The sequence below is a fragment of the Eleginops maclovinus genome, chromosome 17 (assembly GCF_036324505.1).
Source record: "Eleginops maclovinus isolate JMC-PN-2008 ecotype Puerto Natales chromosome 17, JC_Emac_rtc_rv5, whole genome shotgun sequence".
NCBI classification, from domain to species: domain Eukaryota; kingdom Metazoa; phylum Chordata; class Actinopteri; order Perciformes; family Eleginopidae; genus Eleginops; species Eleginops maclovinus.
The window spans coordinates 4094865-4111030 of NC_086365.1; the positions used below are offsets into that span (position 1 = coordinate 4094865).

General features: G+C 39.7%; 1 protein-coding gene across 2 annotated transcripts; it reads left to right on the plus strand.

Annotated features, from left to right (window-relative positions):
• Window positions 1-796: 796 nt before the first annotated feature.
• tspan11 (tetraspanin 11) lies at window positions 797-15921 on the plus strand. Of its 2 annotated transcripts, XM_063905384.1 has the most exons (9): window positions 797-953; window positions 3299-3389; window positions 5317-5508; window positions 8096-8170; window positions 9292-9396; window positions 10182-10340; window positions 11447-11533; window positions 12628-12752; window positions 14530-15921. In XM_063905384.1, exons 2-8 carry the CDS (start codon window positions 3303-3305, stop codon window positions 12703-12705), a joined length of 783 nt encoding a protein of 260 aa, XP_063761454.1. In that variant the 5' UTR covers window positions 797-953; window positions 3299-3302; the 3' UTR covers window positions 12706-12752; window positions 14530-15921. The 2 variants fall into 2 exon arrangements, with proteins under 2 accessions (XP_063761454.1, XP_063761455.1); XM_063905385.1 differs by lacking the exon at window positions 12628-12752.
• Window positions 15922-16166: the final 245 nt, after the last annotated feature.

Genomic DNA, 16166 nt, shown 5'->3' on the forward strand with positions numbered 1-16166 from the left:
ATTTCATAGGAACATAATGTTTGACTTTTATGAAAGTAAAACAATCATACATAAATCAACAATAAGGGCTTCAACTGTAAATGCATTCACATATATTCATTTAGGTAGGCTAGGATTGCAATAAGCATATACACACCATTTCCTCCCCCTTTATTTCTTTTTATTCATCTACACCTCATTGAGAAACTGTTCCTGGGGTATTTGGTTACACTGTAACCAAGGTAATGCTGTTAATGGCACGGTGGTATTCAGCCCATCTTGTGGTCAAGGGTAGCAACTCCATTTCCTTTACTGTCACTCCACGCTGTGACCCTTTCCACAAGTTCACACTGTGCTGCCTTCAAAGGCTATGAGAAATCTGACAATGATAGTTGAGTAAAAGTCAATGAGCAAGTTTATTTGTTTGCCATTAGTTAATAAAATCCTTCTGACATTACACTTCACTGTATCCCAACAATATACCTATATGTCACCTAAATATACTTGGCCATACCTGATTATTGAGCTCTTTATCTATTTATATTAAGATATTAATATTTTATCGCAAATGGGATGGGGGTTTGCTTAACAATTTACTTTGCTGTAACCTTCATTTGCATATATCTAATAGATGTTTTTCTTCTCCCTGGGAAATTAGGCACTAGTAACTTGTACAGATGTCAAAAATTACTTAATGACAAAAACGTCCAAACAGTCTTCATATTACAAAAAAAAAAAGCTACTTCTAGTCAGATCTCTATTGTTGGTTTGTGTTCGGCTATAATCAAGAGTAAAAGTCCTTCAATGCAAATTGACATAGAAAATCCGAGCTGTACCCAAAGGCATCATGCACACAGCCTGCCGTCGGACCCCCGAAGCCTGAGAGCAACAAGCTATTGGACAACACGCTCCCTGCTGCAGCGACACACACTGAATTAACGGGACGTTATATATCGTCACTAAACCCTGTTGTGGTGAGTATTTACTTCACCTACATTACGAAAACGTTGGTTTATCGATGCGACGCTAAAATAATCTGGATAAACTTTGTCCTGCGCATCAACGACGCAGGTGGAAGGGTGTTTTCCCCTGAAGGATCAGGATGCTCGAGCATACACCCTGTCATGTAAAGGGAGGCAGGAAAGTGTGTCCTAAAAGAGACATTTTAGCTTAAGTTATGGCCTGCTTGAGACGCTCGAGGACACCAGCTGTGCTCAAAGTCCGACATCACTAAGGCAGGGCATGTCATAGAAGAAACCTTCGTAGCGGTAAAGTTATCTGACATTGCCAGTGAACGCATCTGGACGGGAAACGGTGATAGAATAGCCTTGTTACGTTAGCTCAGGCGCTACTTCACCTGTGTGTATGGACTGTATGGAAGATGATTAGGGCCACATGTAAGACATTTTTGAGTTCTATGAAAAAAGTCAGAAAACTGACCTTTTCACAGAATGCAGAATCAGAACTTTTGGTCACATCCCAAAATGTTTTCCTCATGTGGCCCTAATCCTCTTCCGTAGTCTTCAAGCATTAAATTGAAAAACAATTATGACATAACTCGACTATTATTTGTTAAACTACATGCTTTTTCTCTAAGCTAACGTTAGCTCAAGTCAGTCACAGGTGGCTTAATCAAGTTAGTAAAGGAAGGAAACTATACTTTAGTTTAGGGCCTTAGGGTCTAAAGCAGGGGGTCCAAATTACGACCCGGGGGCGACGGCGGTCCTTTGTCCATTTTGAATCGGCCCTCAGCATATTCTAAAAGTATAATGGAATATGGCCCGCACATGCAATTTGTGTTTGTCTTATATTGTATTTCTTATAGATATTAGACAATATTCATGTTAAAAAAGCCCACTTTTCAAATCAATTCAGTCAATTAAAACATGTTCTAACAAATCATAGTTGAAAAAAGCCCAATAACTTATTGGACCCACCCTTTATCATAGGCAATTTGAGGCTCCTGTTTTAAGGGATGAGCTGGTAACACTTGCAATAAAATGAATGAAACCCTGTGGAAGACTGTGATGTATGCTGTTTGTTTCTTAAAGCATATTCAAGTTTAAAGCATCATTTACCCACATTTGATTGATTTTGCTCAACTATAACTTAACTTAGGAGGCAATACACCTCACATCCAGTGGGGGGTCCAGCCCTTCGTATATTTTTCTGTATGTGGCCCTCAGTGAAAAATGTTTGGACACCCCTGGTCTAAAGAGACAGTTCTATGTAAAGGACTGGTGCTGCTGCATTACTCCATGGATATCAATCACAAAACCTGCACCATCACCTTTGGTGGAGAGATACCCTGCAGTTCAATGTTATGGGTCTGAGTGCTTCCCACCCCAAGGCCTTTTATTTACAGACATGAAACTGCTCATCTCATATAATGATGAACAGTTTTATGGACTGTTCACTGCTATGAATAATTTAGATGTATGCCATAACAAGAGAAGTTTATGTTGTGAACCTCTGAGGCCGCAACACCTTACAAATTAGCAGCATGTACCCCAATGGAGACCTCAATAGTAAATGTGTGGAGTTAGTAGTTACAATCCATCTTGCAGTTGCATGCTTGTAAGAATGATTCATTGTTTTAAAGTAAAACTCAAAGGCACAGCTACTTGATACTACTGTGTGATCAGCTGGGAGTTGTGTGCACTTAGTAGGACGACAAAGGTGAGAAGAATGATTCAGCATTTTAATTTTGTAGCTTGTTTGACCTGGCAAACTTTAAATGCTGATAAAGCAACTGGGTGTTGCTGCTGACATTTTTCCTCCAGCTGTATCCTTTTTGGCAAACAAACTCTATTACTTATTTCATGCAGAACTCTTCGATGACAATACGCTGAGTCTTGAGATGAGTGTGTTTATTATTGTTGCAGTTGAACGCTGCAGTTACTTGTGTTTGCTGTTTTCATTTTTATTCCATTTATTTGAACTTTGTCTCAGGTTAGGCATTTTGGACGCTAAAGCAAAACTTGAGTATTACTAGAAGGAAATAAATTGAGTTGTATTCCCACTTAAGATTTCGGGCAATATCAGACATATTTTGTTTTAGAAATACTAACAGTTGATTATGAACCCTTGACGTTTTGGTATTAAATGGACGATTGAAGTCAGTCTGGAGAATAGCTTATAATCAAGCAGATTCTTGCAGTATCAAACTTCATAAATCTGAGACAATATTCTTCTGTAGATCGTTTTGTTCTTTTCCTGCACAATAGGCTGACATACAAGTTGTGTTTCAATGAAAGCTAAGGATCCAATCTGTTTTCTGTATAATTTCATATTTCCCATTATCCTCTTGCACTGTCAGGAAGATGACGGCGGGTTACAAAGATGACCAGGAGGACTGGATGATGGTGTGTCTCAAGTACCTGCTCTTTGTTTTCAACTTTCTCTTCTGGGTAAGTGACAGCTGTAAATGTAGTGCACTATGAAGCTTCCTACACTCACAGAAACATTCTTTTGTTATCTATTGACTTGTGTTTACTTGTAAATTTCACAGTCCTAAACAAATGTTCAATTCATCCCCGATTGGGTGATTCCAACATAAACATTAATTTCTGTAAACACATTCAGTGATTACAGCTGCATTTCACCCAGAAAGTTCTATTACTTGCTACATAACAGTAAAAATGTGTCAATGTTCCTTTTAAAAATGTGCAGGCAGAGAGATATTAGAGGGAAACATGGAGGGAATGAAGAGTTCGTAGATTAAAAAGGCTGAGCTTTTTGCACTTGGCCCAAAGTGAGTCATAGATCATTTAAGGCTTTATACGACGGGGAACAGTATGTAAGTCTTGCTCTCTGGCACCACACTTTATGATACTGCAATTTGCTGCAGAAAGTGTGTGCTCTTAAAGCTGATGTACAGTTCCATGGGTCACTTTAAATAGTAAGGCAAAGAAAGTATAGTTTTTAGAGGGACAGAGAGGCAGATCAGTCAGTGGTAGAGGCTTCCTCCTCAGGCTTGGGTCTGTCACCTTCTCAAATCCATCGCTTGCGGGATCAAATTGTCTGAATCCAAATGTCCAGCCTTCGGACTTGTGGAAGGACTCCCTGTGACGTGTTCACCATTGTCACATCGAGTCTGCTTGCTTGTTTCACGAGTAATACGGCTGATTGTTCTTTGTCTGAAATTGTAAAAAAAACTGCAATGTTGCATCTTTACATTGTGGGTCGTTAAATCAGTGAAGTCTGCTGAATCCTGCACCTCAATGGCTTTCACTGGATTTCTGCAGACAGTTCGCCTGAGGCCAGTTGTGGACTGGATGAACTGTGGACTTGGACAGCACTCAGCACTTGCAGACTTCCTGGCAATGTGCCTGAAAGCCTGCAAGGCAGTGAAATCTGGACATTTAGATTTAGCCATTGTGTCCATCTTCTCTTTTGCCCTTGGGCTCTATTTCATGATTATCCTATTATCTCTTTTTTGATATTTATTTAGCACCACTATTAAACGGATCATGTGTGGCAGAACATATTAAGCTAGGACATTGCTGGCTTTTATTTGTTTCAACACAGATCTGTATTCAAAACACCCAGCTTATCATCTTTTCAATATCATATTCATCCACCTTGATACGGACGCAACATGTTGGATTTATGCTTCCCTATTTCAAATGATTTAAAGGTGTGTTTGTTGAAGAAGTCGTTTTGATACTGGATCCAGATTGGATAAAAAAAGCTAAGGCTTCCTATTTAAAGTCACTTTGAATACTATTTTTTGAATGCTTCTGCCAACGTTCGGGCCCTGGTTGAAAGTCTTTTGTTGTGGTAGTGTTCCAAAGAGTTATCCCCCTCAGGCATCTGTTTATCTAAGCGGGACTTCTTGGTTGAGCACGCGCCGTTGTGATTTTTTGGATCTTACTTTTTGTACGGAAATGGACTGGGAGGATTAAGGGGAGAGACTCTCTGAGGCATTTCCTCTCATTCCGCCTCTCACTGATGAGAGGAACAGATCCTGGACGTCACCCTGGGTCTGTGATCCAGGATTGTTTGTCAGGAAGGGGTCATTATGCCCTGACTTGACCTTTTTTAAAGTCCTGCTGTTGTTGTTATTCTTCGTCTGGCAACTTCTCACTGTTTCTCTTTCTGTTTCCTCTCTTTTCATTCTTATGTCCCTTGTAACTCGCCCACTGCGCCCTCATGTTGATGCATTTTGTGACTCATCTAAGCTCACTTCCTATTTGTCACTTCCTGACCCTGATTGTTCTCACAATATTTATATATTCTTTAACCAAAAAACACCCAGATTTTAATACGTGTTCTTTATCATTATATTTGAGTATTGTTTCAACCCGAGCACCTCCACTCTCCCTTCTCCTCCAGGTGGGTGGAGTAGCTGTTTTGGGGGTCGGAGTCTGGACTCTGGTGGAGAAGAGTGATTATTTGAGTCTGCTGGCCTCCAGCACCTTTGCTGTCTCGGCATATATCCTCATTCTGGCCGGCAGCATGGTGGTGGTAACCGGCTTCCTGGGCTGCTGTGCCGTCATCCGGGAGCAGAAAAGCTGTCTGTCCATGGTGAGACAGGGGATCCCTGTGGGGGGGAACAAATTGTTACAGATTTGCAAACATTACAGTGCTTGTCTAAAATCTTTAATGTCCTTCATGCCTTTAAAAAAACATGACCATTTTCTATGCACGTTATGTTTTGCCCTTACAAATCATTATGTCATTATAAATGTTTTTCACTAAAAGTGCACACTGGACAAGAAGAGAAGATTTGCATCGCTTTACTTGCACAAGTTGGACCACGGCATCATTTCATCCCAATGACTATACGCACTGGCGAGGAGGCGGGGCTTATCTCCATGTAGATACCAACATCAAAATTACCCTATTTAATAACTACTGATAGCGATGAGTAAAACACTTTGATAACGTGTGTCTTCTGAATGGAGATCAGATCGATCAAGCTAGGCTAAGCTACTGGTGTAGCTGCTCCATCCACACTCAAATCAACATCATACAGATATAAATAAAGCAGCAGATTCATTCTCCATGCCATACACAGTCCTGGTTTTGCACATTTTTCTGACCAAATATGAGGAACTTTGAGCTCCGTGTGCCGTCGCCCAGAGCCAACGCACGGTGTTTTTTGTTTTCTTTACTTTCAACAACGTCAGTGACTACAGGCAGAGATTTTCACTGGTTGGCTTTTAATTTATCGTTAGAGATGAAAAAATGTAGCTCATGAATTAATTGTTGCTGCGTCTTTCGAGTGTCTATCCACGTTTTTATCTAGACTTTACATGTAGTCGCACAGCACAAAAATGTTGCTTCGTGTCCTGTGTGAGCGCACCGTAAGAATTCCTATGTGCAGGTGATAATAGATATCCATACTAGCTGCACTGTAACTGAACATTTCCCAGCGACTTGGTCAAAAGCACTCTAGGTAGGAGACTGAATTCACATATCACCATGTCGTCTAGCAGACGTGACCTAAATTGAATATTGAGACATACAGTCCCATGCCTACGAGTGATGGATGGAACATTATCACCATCAGACCATCATGCTCACACTGCCAATCAGGTGACTGTCCATGATCTTGGTGCTCACACTGAACATGAGAGAGCCATCTTTAACAAGTTTGCTGCATCTCTAAAGTTGACAAAGATGAATATTTAGACAAGACTATATTGCAGTTAGTAAATAAGAAAAGATAGATATAGTTATTTAAAGATTGTGTTACGGCTTTGAAAAGTTTAACTAAGATAGCAGCCTTAAAGTAAAGTGGTATATATACAGCTCTGGAAAAGAATTAAGAGACCACTCCACTCTTAAATCTGTATCTCCACATGTATGGCAGCCATTTCAGTCTCTGGTGAGTTCCAACACTACATTTTTTCCAGAGCTGTATGTATTGCTCAACAGATGTGTTATAGTCTGATGCTCCAGGCCGTGGTTACTCTAAGCTAGCTGGGCGCCCGCCCTCTTCTTAACAAAGGTTTGCTTTCTCTTCCCAACTATGCAACGACATAACACGTAGCCCCCCCCCTCCACTCCCAACCTGGTTGAAGGTCTGGATGATGACAAATGGCTCCGACAGGGACCTTACTGTCCTCATTATTTCACAGAGACAGGGCCCGGTGGGAGGGAGGTTACTGTTCACTGCTGCAGGACTATTTATAGATCGTTCTATCTACTGTAGTGGACGGAGCTGTAGGAGGGACACAGAGCTACATGTGTAGAGGATTTGAACTGTCAACTGTATCTATGTGCTATGTAAAGCCATGTTTGGGAGATTAATGTGTTCAAGTTAGCATTTTGTGTTCGCAGTAAATCTTGTAACCAAGAGTTACCAAGCAGGCTGTGTTTCTGCATTACATAACGACTGCAAACAGATGGGAACTAAAGTGTGTTACATATTAATTCAGAGAGATTTTCGCTCCCCTGCGTCTGTTTGTGTGACAGGTAGTGTGGCATCGCTGGTTTCCAAAGTCTCACAGGCCGGGCAGTAGCATGTGTCTCTCCATAAGGGTCCCAAGTGAAGCGGCTTTCAAACTCTGCGACAGTTTGCCCTTATTCATTGTTTCCGTGTGTTTCCATTACATGGCATGGCCCATGATTGTGTGTTGTAAATTGAACATTTTATCAAAAAGTTTGTGATTGTGTTATTTAGTCTGAGACAGCTGTTAAAGACCATAATAATATTGAATATTTGGTGTTCAGCTGAGGCACAGTCGCTTATCTGGAGGTGATATTCCTTGTTTTCCACAAGAATGCACATTTGTGCTGGTATGGAGAATCATATTTAGATCACCTTAATTTAGTTTCTGCTACAATGGTGATTTTAAAGTTAAATTATGATGCATCATTAGTGGGTTTCAAGCTGCGTCCAAATCTTCAGAAGATACCCTAGAGAAATCTGGTTCCACAGTCTGTCAAATACATCCTGCTTTTCGTGCAGCGTTGCCATCTGTGATAAAAGCGACAGATGCACAGTCATGACAGTTGACGGACGTTTTTATTGAGCCGTCCCGAGTGTGAACAACTTGTGGCGATGACTAGGAAGCTGAAATGTCTGGATGAAGGTGACTTCCTCTGTCTTATTAATTGAATTGCTTCCTTCTGTGCTCTCTCCCTGTCTCTCCCTCATTCAAAGTATTTCTTCTGCCTGCTGCTGATCTTCTTGATTGAACTGGTGGCTGGAGTACTGGCCTATGTCTACTACCAGAGGGTAAGCACTATTTCAATTTTGGAAGTGGATAGAATACATCCATTAGCGTGTTTTTAAGTTTAGTGTGTTTCAAGGGCCTTTATCAAGTCTTTTATCTTTTTTATTATCACTTTTGGGGCCAGTTACTGAATGAGAGGGACACATTAAATGCTATACAAGGGAGACAGTGTTCAAGATTTAAACTTTTGCAGTTCAGAATAAAGTCATAATGCACTAAAAAAAACATCTGTTTTTGTGTCAATGACTTAGTTTCAAGTTTACTTAACCATTAACCTAAATCCAGTTTGGGGTATTAAATACATTATTTATGCTGCTGTTTTTATTTATTTCTTAATATTTTCTAGTATTTGTTTTAGCAACAGAATTTGTTTCAGTAACTTAGTTAGTTTAATTACAAAAAAATGTTATCTTAGGCCCAGGTAACAGCACGGTACTGGCTGCAACACGATCACAAATGGCATCATCATAGATTTATTCTTTTGGATGGGGGCCACAGGGGGGTCGAACCACAGTGTTACAGGGGCACTGACCCCTGTGTTTTCTTTGCTCATGCAACCCCCCGGTTTTGTTTGTAATTCAGTTTGAAAAGCATTCCTTACATGTTGATGAGCTACAGGGTAATCTTCAGTGCTACAGAGCTTTTTCACTGCTCTTCCTTTTTTATGTGTGTGTGGGATTTTCTGTTTGCCACCTAAACTGAATCCAGCTCCTGTTATCTCACAGACATCTGGCTGTCAGTCAGAGCGCTGTGCTCTCTGCAGGCTCAGAGAGTTATCAGATGGAAGAGTGTTCAGCACAGGATAGAATCACTTTCAGGATAGAGCTCTCATCCCGTCCTCCTGTTTCATGTCTCTCTTCTGTGTGTGTATCAAGTCTGTTTTCTTGTAATATATTTTTCATCTCATCTGCATCTCTCACAGATGAGTTGCCACCCGTATTTCTTTTCCTCTCTTTCCCTCCTGCACCTTTTTGCATCTGATGTGTTGCTTGTGTTTTTAAATGAAGCAGCTTGTGGTTACACAATACATGTAGTTCTCTCCCCCCACCTTCCCTGGCTCACACACACTGTTTCTCACTGTGTGTGTGTGTCTGCTGTCTCCCTCTTTTTTCCTCTTTTCCAGCTGAGTGAGGAGCTGAAGCAGCATCTCAACCAGACTATGACTGATAACTATGCCCAGCCAGGGCGGGAGGCCATCACTTTAGCTGTGGACCGACTACAACAGGACGTATGAACTATATTTATAGCTGCCTCCGAGGCTTTGTTTGGTTTATGTAAGATCGTATGATGCACTGTCCTTCAGATAGAATATATATTAGTGGAGTGGTGCTTTGTTCTGCAGCTACCATACCTGACGTAGTTTATGATGATGTAGAGATTTAGCAGAATCCATTCGTCATGTCTCTCTCTGATGCATTACAGAGAGGACTGACAAATAGTGAACGAACTGCAGCGGAAGTAATATTGTCTGAAAGAGGAAAAAGAGACACCCCCATAATTGTCAAAAGTTCTAATATGTTTAACGGCGTAACAAAGAAAAATAAAGTCAAAATAAAACTGCATTTGGGGCACCAGTAAGCGAGTCTTACGCAGGGAGATATGCAATGTCCAGGTAATACATTTGTCTTTATGCATTTATTTCGTAGAATTCTAGTAATCCAACGTACAACAACGGTTTCACCGGTGGCTCTTCCTGCTGTTTCTCTGTTTGAAAACATTTGCCACCACCTGTCTCCAATATCTTTATCACCCAGTGCCAAACACACCCAGTGCCAGAAACCGCCTTCAAAATAAAAGCATAAAGAATGACTTTCAGGAACTAAAACCATTCCAATAAATAACGATTAATTTAATATAAACAAAAACTAGAAAGCTAGAAAATATTAAATATTTAATTACTAAATAACTTATAGCTCCAACAATATGTCTTTAAGACAAAGAATCAGTTTTGAGTTAAACTTTAATAACAGCTTGACACATAATGAAATGAAACCCTTTTTTTTCAACCTCCAGTTCAAGTGCTGCGGCAGCAACAACTCCCGTGACTGGATGGTGAGTGTGTACGTAACATCAAAGCAGGCCGAGGACAGGCTGGTGCCCGACAGCTGCTGCAAGACCATCACCCCACACTGTGGCAACAGAGACCACCCCTCCAACATCTACAAGGTGGAGGTCAGTGGACTGCACGTGCTCCATATTCAGTCCAGCTCTTATAATATTAAGATAGGGACAAAGAGAAACCCTGTAGTCTGAAAACATTTCTGTGATACAATGAATAAAAGATGAGGTTTCCAATGCTTATTCATGCTGCCTTTACACTATTTTGTATCAATACCTTCAGGTTCAATCCATGTATCCTTGGGCAAGATGCTTGAAGTTGCTTCCGATGGCTAACGTGTGAATGTTTGTGAACGTTAGCTTGCTTAAGCAAATGACTTTGGGTGTGAATGATGACTTTAAGTGCTTTCATCATCTTTTATTCACAAGTTCTTTGATAAGAGACAAGTACAATCATAAGACTTAATAGAGTGAAAATGGACACCCCAATAAGCTATACGAAGCTTGAGAACAGGGGACAATAAAGAAAGTATTTACATTACATATCATAAATACATATAGATAATAAACACGTTATATGGGAAATGTGTGGTGCATAAAAATGCATTTCAAAGGAAAAGGAACTTAATATCTGACATATTTGCTTAACAAGGGTTGCTTTAAGTTTTTGTTTGTTTTTTAAAGATGGATACATGTTTATAGTGTTATCAGTTTAATTCCACATATGAGGCTTAATGCAGACCACACTGAAGCGGGTACATTCAGCATACATGCATTTCCCAATCCTAATTCCTACTTTCATACGCATGCGATGGTTAATGAGTTTGGGTAAGGTCTGTTGTTTAGCATTTACGTTATATATTAAACAGGCATGGTGAAAGATATTGCTAGTAAAGACTGGATAAAGCGCTATACACACACTCCATCTACCATGAACCATTCCTCTGTGTTATACTTATGTCATACTTTAAAGTAATACAAGTGTTTGGGAGAAAACAGCAATAAGGAATCTGATTCCTAAATGATGTTCCTAAGGTTAATAGGCTGGAATAAACCAGCTTTATTAAACCCACTAGTTCCCTGCAGGCTGTCTTACTGTTCACTGCAACAGTTTGGCCGTTAGCCATGGTGATGCAGGCCAAGCAAGCTCTGAATTCTGTGCAAGCTTTATGTCTGTCGTAGGCATGATCTAATATATGATTCTTACTTTGACCCTGCAGGGCGGTTGCATCACGAAGCTGGAGCAGTTTCTGGCCGACCACCTGCTGGTCATCGGTGCTGTAGGAATAGGAGTGGCTTGTCTGCAGGTAAGTGAAATAGGAAATGTAATTTGGATAGACGTTTAAAGAGCAGAATCCTGGCTCTGCTTTATGTAATTCAAAAATAAGATACTGCCTTTACCTTTTGTCGAATAAACCCAGACGGATGGGATTTAATTTTTCCATTACTGGATTTGTACCGTGGCAGGTCAACAACCTCTAATTGGACATTCATTTTCCTCTCGCTAGTCATCATCTCATTTTGTTCCTTCCTGTAATTCGGGCTTTTAAGCCTCACAGAGGTGCTCTTTATAATTCTGTGCTGGCTGAATGTGCCTCCACTCCATCTCTTTATAAATGAACTTCAGTGAAATTTGAGACAAAACCAACCTGCATTGATTCTTTCCATTTTTTCTTTTTGGACCACAGTTTTTTCACTTTGTATTTAGCTGTATCTACGGCGCCAACATAATAGGAAAATAGTACAAAAAGAGATCAATAATGAAGAAATATCCCTATCCCAAAACACAAAAATAGACATGAAAAGATAAAGAAAATAAAGAAGAATAGAAATAAATGAAAAAAAAGGAAAAGATAAAAAGGGGAGGGGACACTCTGCATTTGCTTTCATATAATAATCATACATTTTATTTATAAAGGCGACTCTCAAGGCTCTCAAGATCGCTGTACAATATACACAATAAATCAAAAACAAGACAATATAATCGATAAAACACAGAGGACGTGTGATGTGATCAGGGTGGGTATGTTTTGAGACGTGAAAATGGAGAGAGAGTCGGTATTCCGGATGTCCTGTGGGAGGGAGCTCAAGAGGCGGGGAGCATATGAATGATATGTCCTTAAATATCCAACATTTTATATGCAGCTTCAATCAGGACACATTCCAATCCAAGTTTGCCTCCCTTTTGTCCTGCAGACTTACTGTCCGTCTTGTCTTTGTCAACGTTTCCAGTCTGTCTTAATGTTGGTACTCTTTCCTGTCTGTAATACCTGTCAGAAAATAATATAGATCTGTTGAAATGTACAGTCTTTGTCTCTTTGTGTTGCCATGTTTGTTCCCTCATTATCCCCCGTTGCACTGTATGTCTTTATTTCCGTATGTGTGTGTGTGGTGTCACTAGTTGGCCGGGGCAGTGTTGACCGCCTGCTTTATCTATCTGCTCTATAAAGAAGAGGAGGAGGACTTGGATACTTTGTGATTTAGCTCTAGAGCTAACTTTGTGCTTTAATCAACCGGAGAGACAAGGTTTGCAGGCCCAGTGGAAACCTGACACCTGTTGGCATGTTGATCCCCGTGTGGCTGAGCGCTCTGTGTTGAGGCTGCTTGTTTACTCGGGGAACATATTTACATTCTAACCGGCCTTTCGCTGAGTGATGCATGCGGCTGTCTGGCTTTGGCTTGTTGCTCTGCATGTGATGATTATGGGGTTTCAAAGATGTGATAAAAGTCAACACTGAAGAGTAATGTGCTGTGTCTTTGTCCAGTAATGCCTCATTCATAGTATCTGAGGATTTCGCTGTGTTTCTCTGGCAGTTTCAATCATTATCATCACGATTCCCTTTATTACTTTAAAATGGGAAGTAATTGTGTGTGGGGGGGCATTTAGTAAGATATTTCAAAATAATACTCAATAATTCTCAATAATTTACTTAGATGGATCGTCTTTTAGAAGCGCCGCGGCACCGTATTCTTATAATCCTCCTTACCTCCTAGTGCATAATGATTTGGAAAAGCATTAGTTCTGTTGCTATAGTTACTAGCAATCTAAAATAGACTAGGCTATCATGAACATTGAGCTTCTTTAATAGTGATTGACAGACACCCGCCGTCAGGAAATAAGTGATTTGCTTGTTTCTTCCTCTCATATCATGCTTCTCGCAGCCAGAATATCGTTTTTCTCCAGAGCTGACACTGGTGGTGGTAAAGAAGTGAAGTGTTTCTTGAGAAGGATTGCGAGGAGTCGATACACAATGCAGACTCACTCGATCAGGCTTTCTCAGAGGGCTTTTACAGTCAAAGATTGGATCTGGGCACATGCCTGTTCATCCATTAAGCCTGGCAGGCTCAGCGGCTCAGGTCAATATCTGCTCTTGCTGTTCTTTATTTTTGGACCTTCTATAGTGCTTTAGTACAGTATGGAATATTAGTGCTTATGAAGTCCTGTCATACATTTTCTGCATGCATTTAATTTACAGACTCCAGCATCAGATCATGTCTTTATACGCCTACAAACCTCCTGAGGAGTTAGAATTTAGTTTAACAATAATTTTGTATTGTATTACCTTAGATGTTTTAAATCTGAATGCTTTTCTTAACGAGCTAAATGGTTGCAGTGAAGCAAATAAGCTTTTCTGGGTGAATACCATTTTTTAAATCAGAATCAGAAACAGGTTTATTGCCAAATAGATTTGCGACACGAGGAATTTTCCTTGGTGTATATCATGCCTACATAAAGACAGTTTAAGAAGATGAAAAGTAGGTAAAACAACAACAAAATACAACTTATACATTTTTTTTTTTTTTCAATTCTTAGGGATATTTTAAGTATAGACTAATTTTTCCCAAACTTTCCTGACCATTATTTATTGTGTTTTTTATTTTTAAATAGGCAACATAACATGATAGTCAGATATGAGTCTCTGCAGTCAATAATAGCATCAAGGCTGAGATGGTCTTGTTTCTGATGCAGAGTGTAAACCAACCTGTTACAGGATACATTTCTTATTTTAGTCAAAACAATATCAACAGAAAATGTGATTTATGTTTCTGTATGACTTTTGCTGTATTTTTTGCCCCCCCACCATTGCTTGCTTTGTATCCGCCTGTGCACACACACGAGTTGCTGCAACAATGGCTGCTTCCCTCCTGCCATCACCCAACCAGCTACATACTCTCCCGCTGTCTCTAACCCCCATCACCTCTAACCCTCCTCTGTCCTCACAGCCAATAGCATTAAAGCTCCCTGCATTCTGCCGCGATGACACAGAGCATCACTTTTTGACCCGACACTTCCTGTTTTCAGGTCTGTGGCATGGTGTTCACCAGCTGCTTATACAGAAGGATCAAGATGGACCCTTACTGAGCAACACACCATCTTCAGCAGGAAGAAAAACAACCTGCTGACACCAACTAAAACCTCCAAATTTTGAACTCTGACATTCTAAACCAAATGATTGACACTTTCCAGGTCACCCACATTAAAGTCAGTGCCATTGAAACCTGATTTGATGTTGACTATAGGGCTGTTATCGACTCAAGGAATATCTTGTAGTCTAACACTCATTTTGTCAGACAAATTGATTCATTGATTTATTTGCAAATTTGTAAAACTGTTTATCCAAAAAGAATTATGCATAACACGTAATCAGTTTGCCTGCTTCTTTGTTGGAAAGAAGTCATTTAGCATGAGACAAATGAATCATCTACATAAATCGTACCAAAGCTGTAGGTTAGACTATAGTAAAACAAGCCAACCTTGACACTAACTCATAATATTCTGCTGTGTTCAACTATTGATGAGCCAAGATGATTTTTCAATGCGCAGAGATTTATATATCAGTGTTATTATGCTGAGTAATGGCACTGTTTACACTGGTGTCACTGCCTATGAAGAATGGGAATTTCTGGTTGTATATATGGTAAACACAACGTGCCTCTTCTGCTAGTATATGAATGTTATTACTTATGTGCCTGAAATATTAAAGGGATTCAACAGCACTGTGATTAACGGCAGAAAATGGAAATCTAGTTTAGTATCTTTATATTTTTAGTTATGTCTATTTTCTGGAAAATACAGATTTATTGAGGATGGTTATCAAAAGTGTGTGGCTGTGAAAAAAATCCACACATTCTTTATAACAGTCTAATAATTAAAGAAAGTATTTATTTTTAAATGGTTGCTAGATCCATGAATCCATAACCCCACCTAGTGGTCGGCACTGGACATTTACCTTACGGTGTGTGATATTTAATGATACACTTCAACAAATCAAATCAGCTATTCATCCTTAATGTGTAATGCTAAATATATGTTTATGTGACAGGAATATTTTAATGTGAATTTGACACTTATTTCTATTCTTTCTTGACACCGAGGTTTCTCTACAGGGAAGAAGCGGCCCTTTGTAAGCTAACGAAAGGAGTATGTTGTTTCCCCCTAGCAATTACTTCTAAAACAAACAGTGGCCTTGTTGCCATGTACTGTGTTTCGGTTTTAAGGATCTAAAAGTTAATTTCAATTAGTCTTTTTAATACAAATTGTTCTGTAAATGGACCTGAATGGATTTATGTTTTTACCCTTCAAGTTGCATTATAAAGTCAGCTAATGTATGTAGATGGTTGTTGATGTGCACTCAATACTGACTGCTATCCAAACTATTGATATAAAACTCCTTAATAAATGTTTAAATATTAATTCTTTAAGAATTTGCATTGTGTTTGTGAAACAGTAAGAGTTGTTTTATGCAGTTATGATGGCATTATTGCTCTAATTGACAAGATCATGATCCTGGGGGATTATTGAAAATGATGTCCTTTTGACTGACCTGGTCCGTGGTGAGTGTCACAAGACCATAGATATAACCTACAGCAAAACACTGAAGTGTACCCCCACTCAGGATTACCACCAAAAATAAGAAAAGCAAAACAAAAAAGTGGCAA

What these genes read in the sequence shown, in the direction of transcription:
- tspan11 (XM_063905384.1), top strand. Translation starts at nt 3,303, where the DNA reads ATGACGGCGGGTTACAAAGATGACCAGGAGGACTGGATGATGGTGTGT. An exon ending in AGAAAAGCTGTCTGTCCATG is followed by an intron (nt 5,509 to 8,095) that starts GTGAGACAGGGG and finishes CCTCATTCAAAG; the next exon opens with TATTTCTTCTGCCTGCTGCT. An exon ending in TAGGAGTGGCTTGTCTGCAG is followed by an intron (nt 11,534 to 12,627) that starts GTAAGTGAAATA and finishes TGGTGTCACTAG; the next exon opens with TTGGCCGGGGCAGTGTTGAC.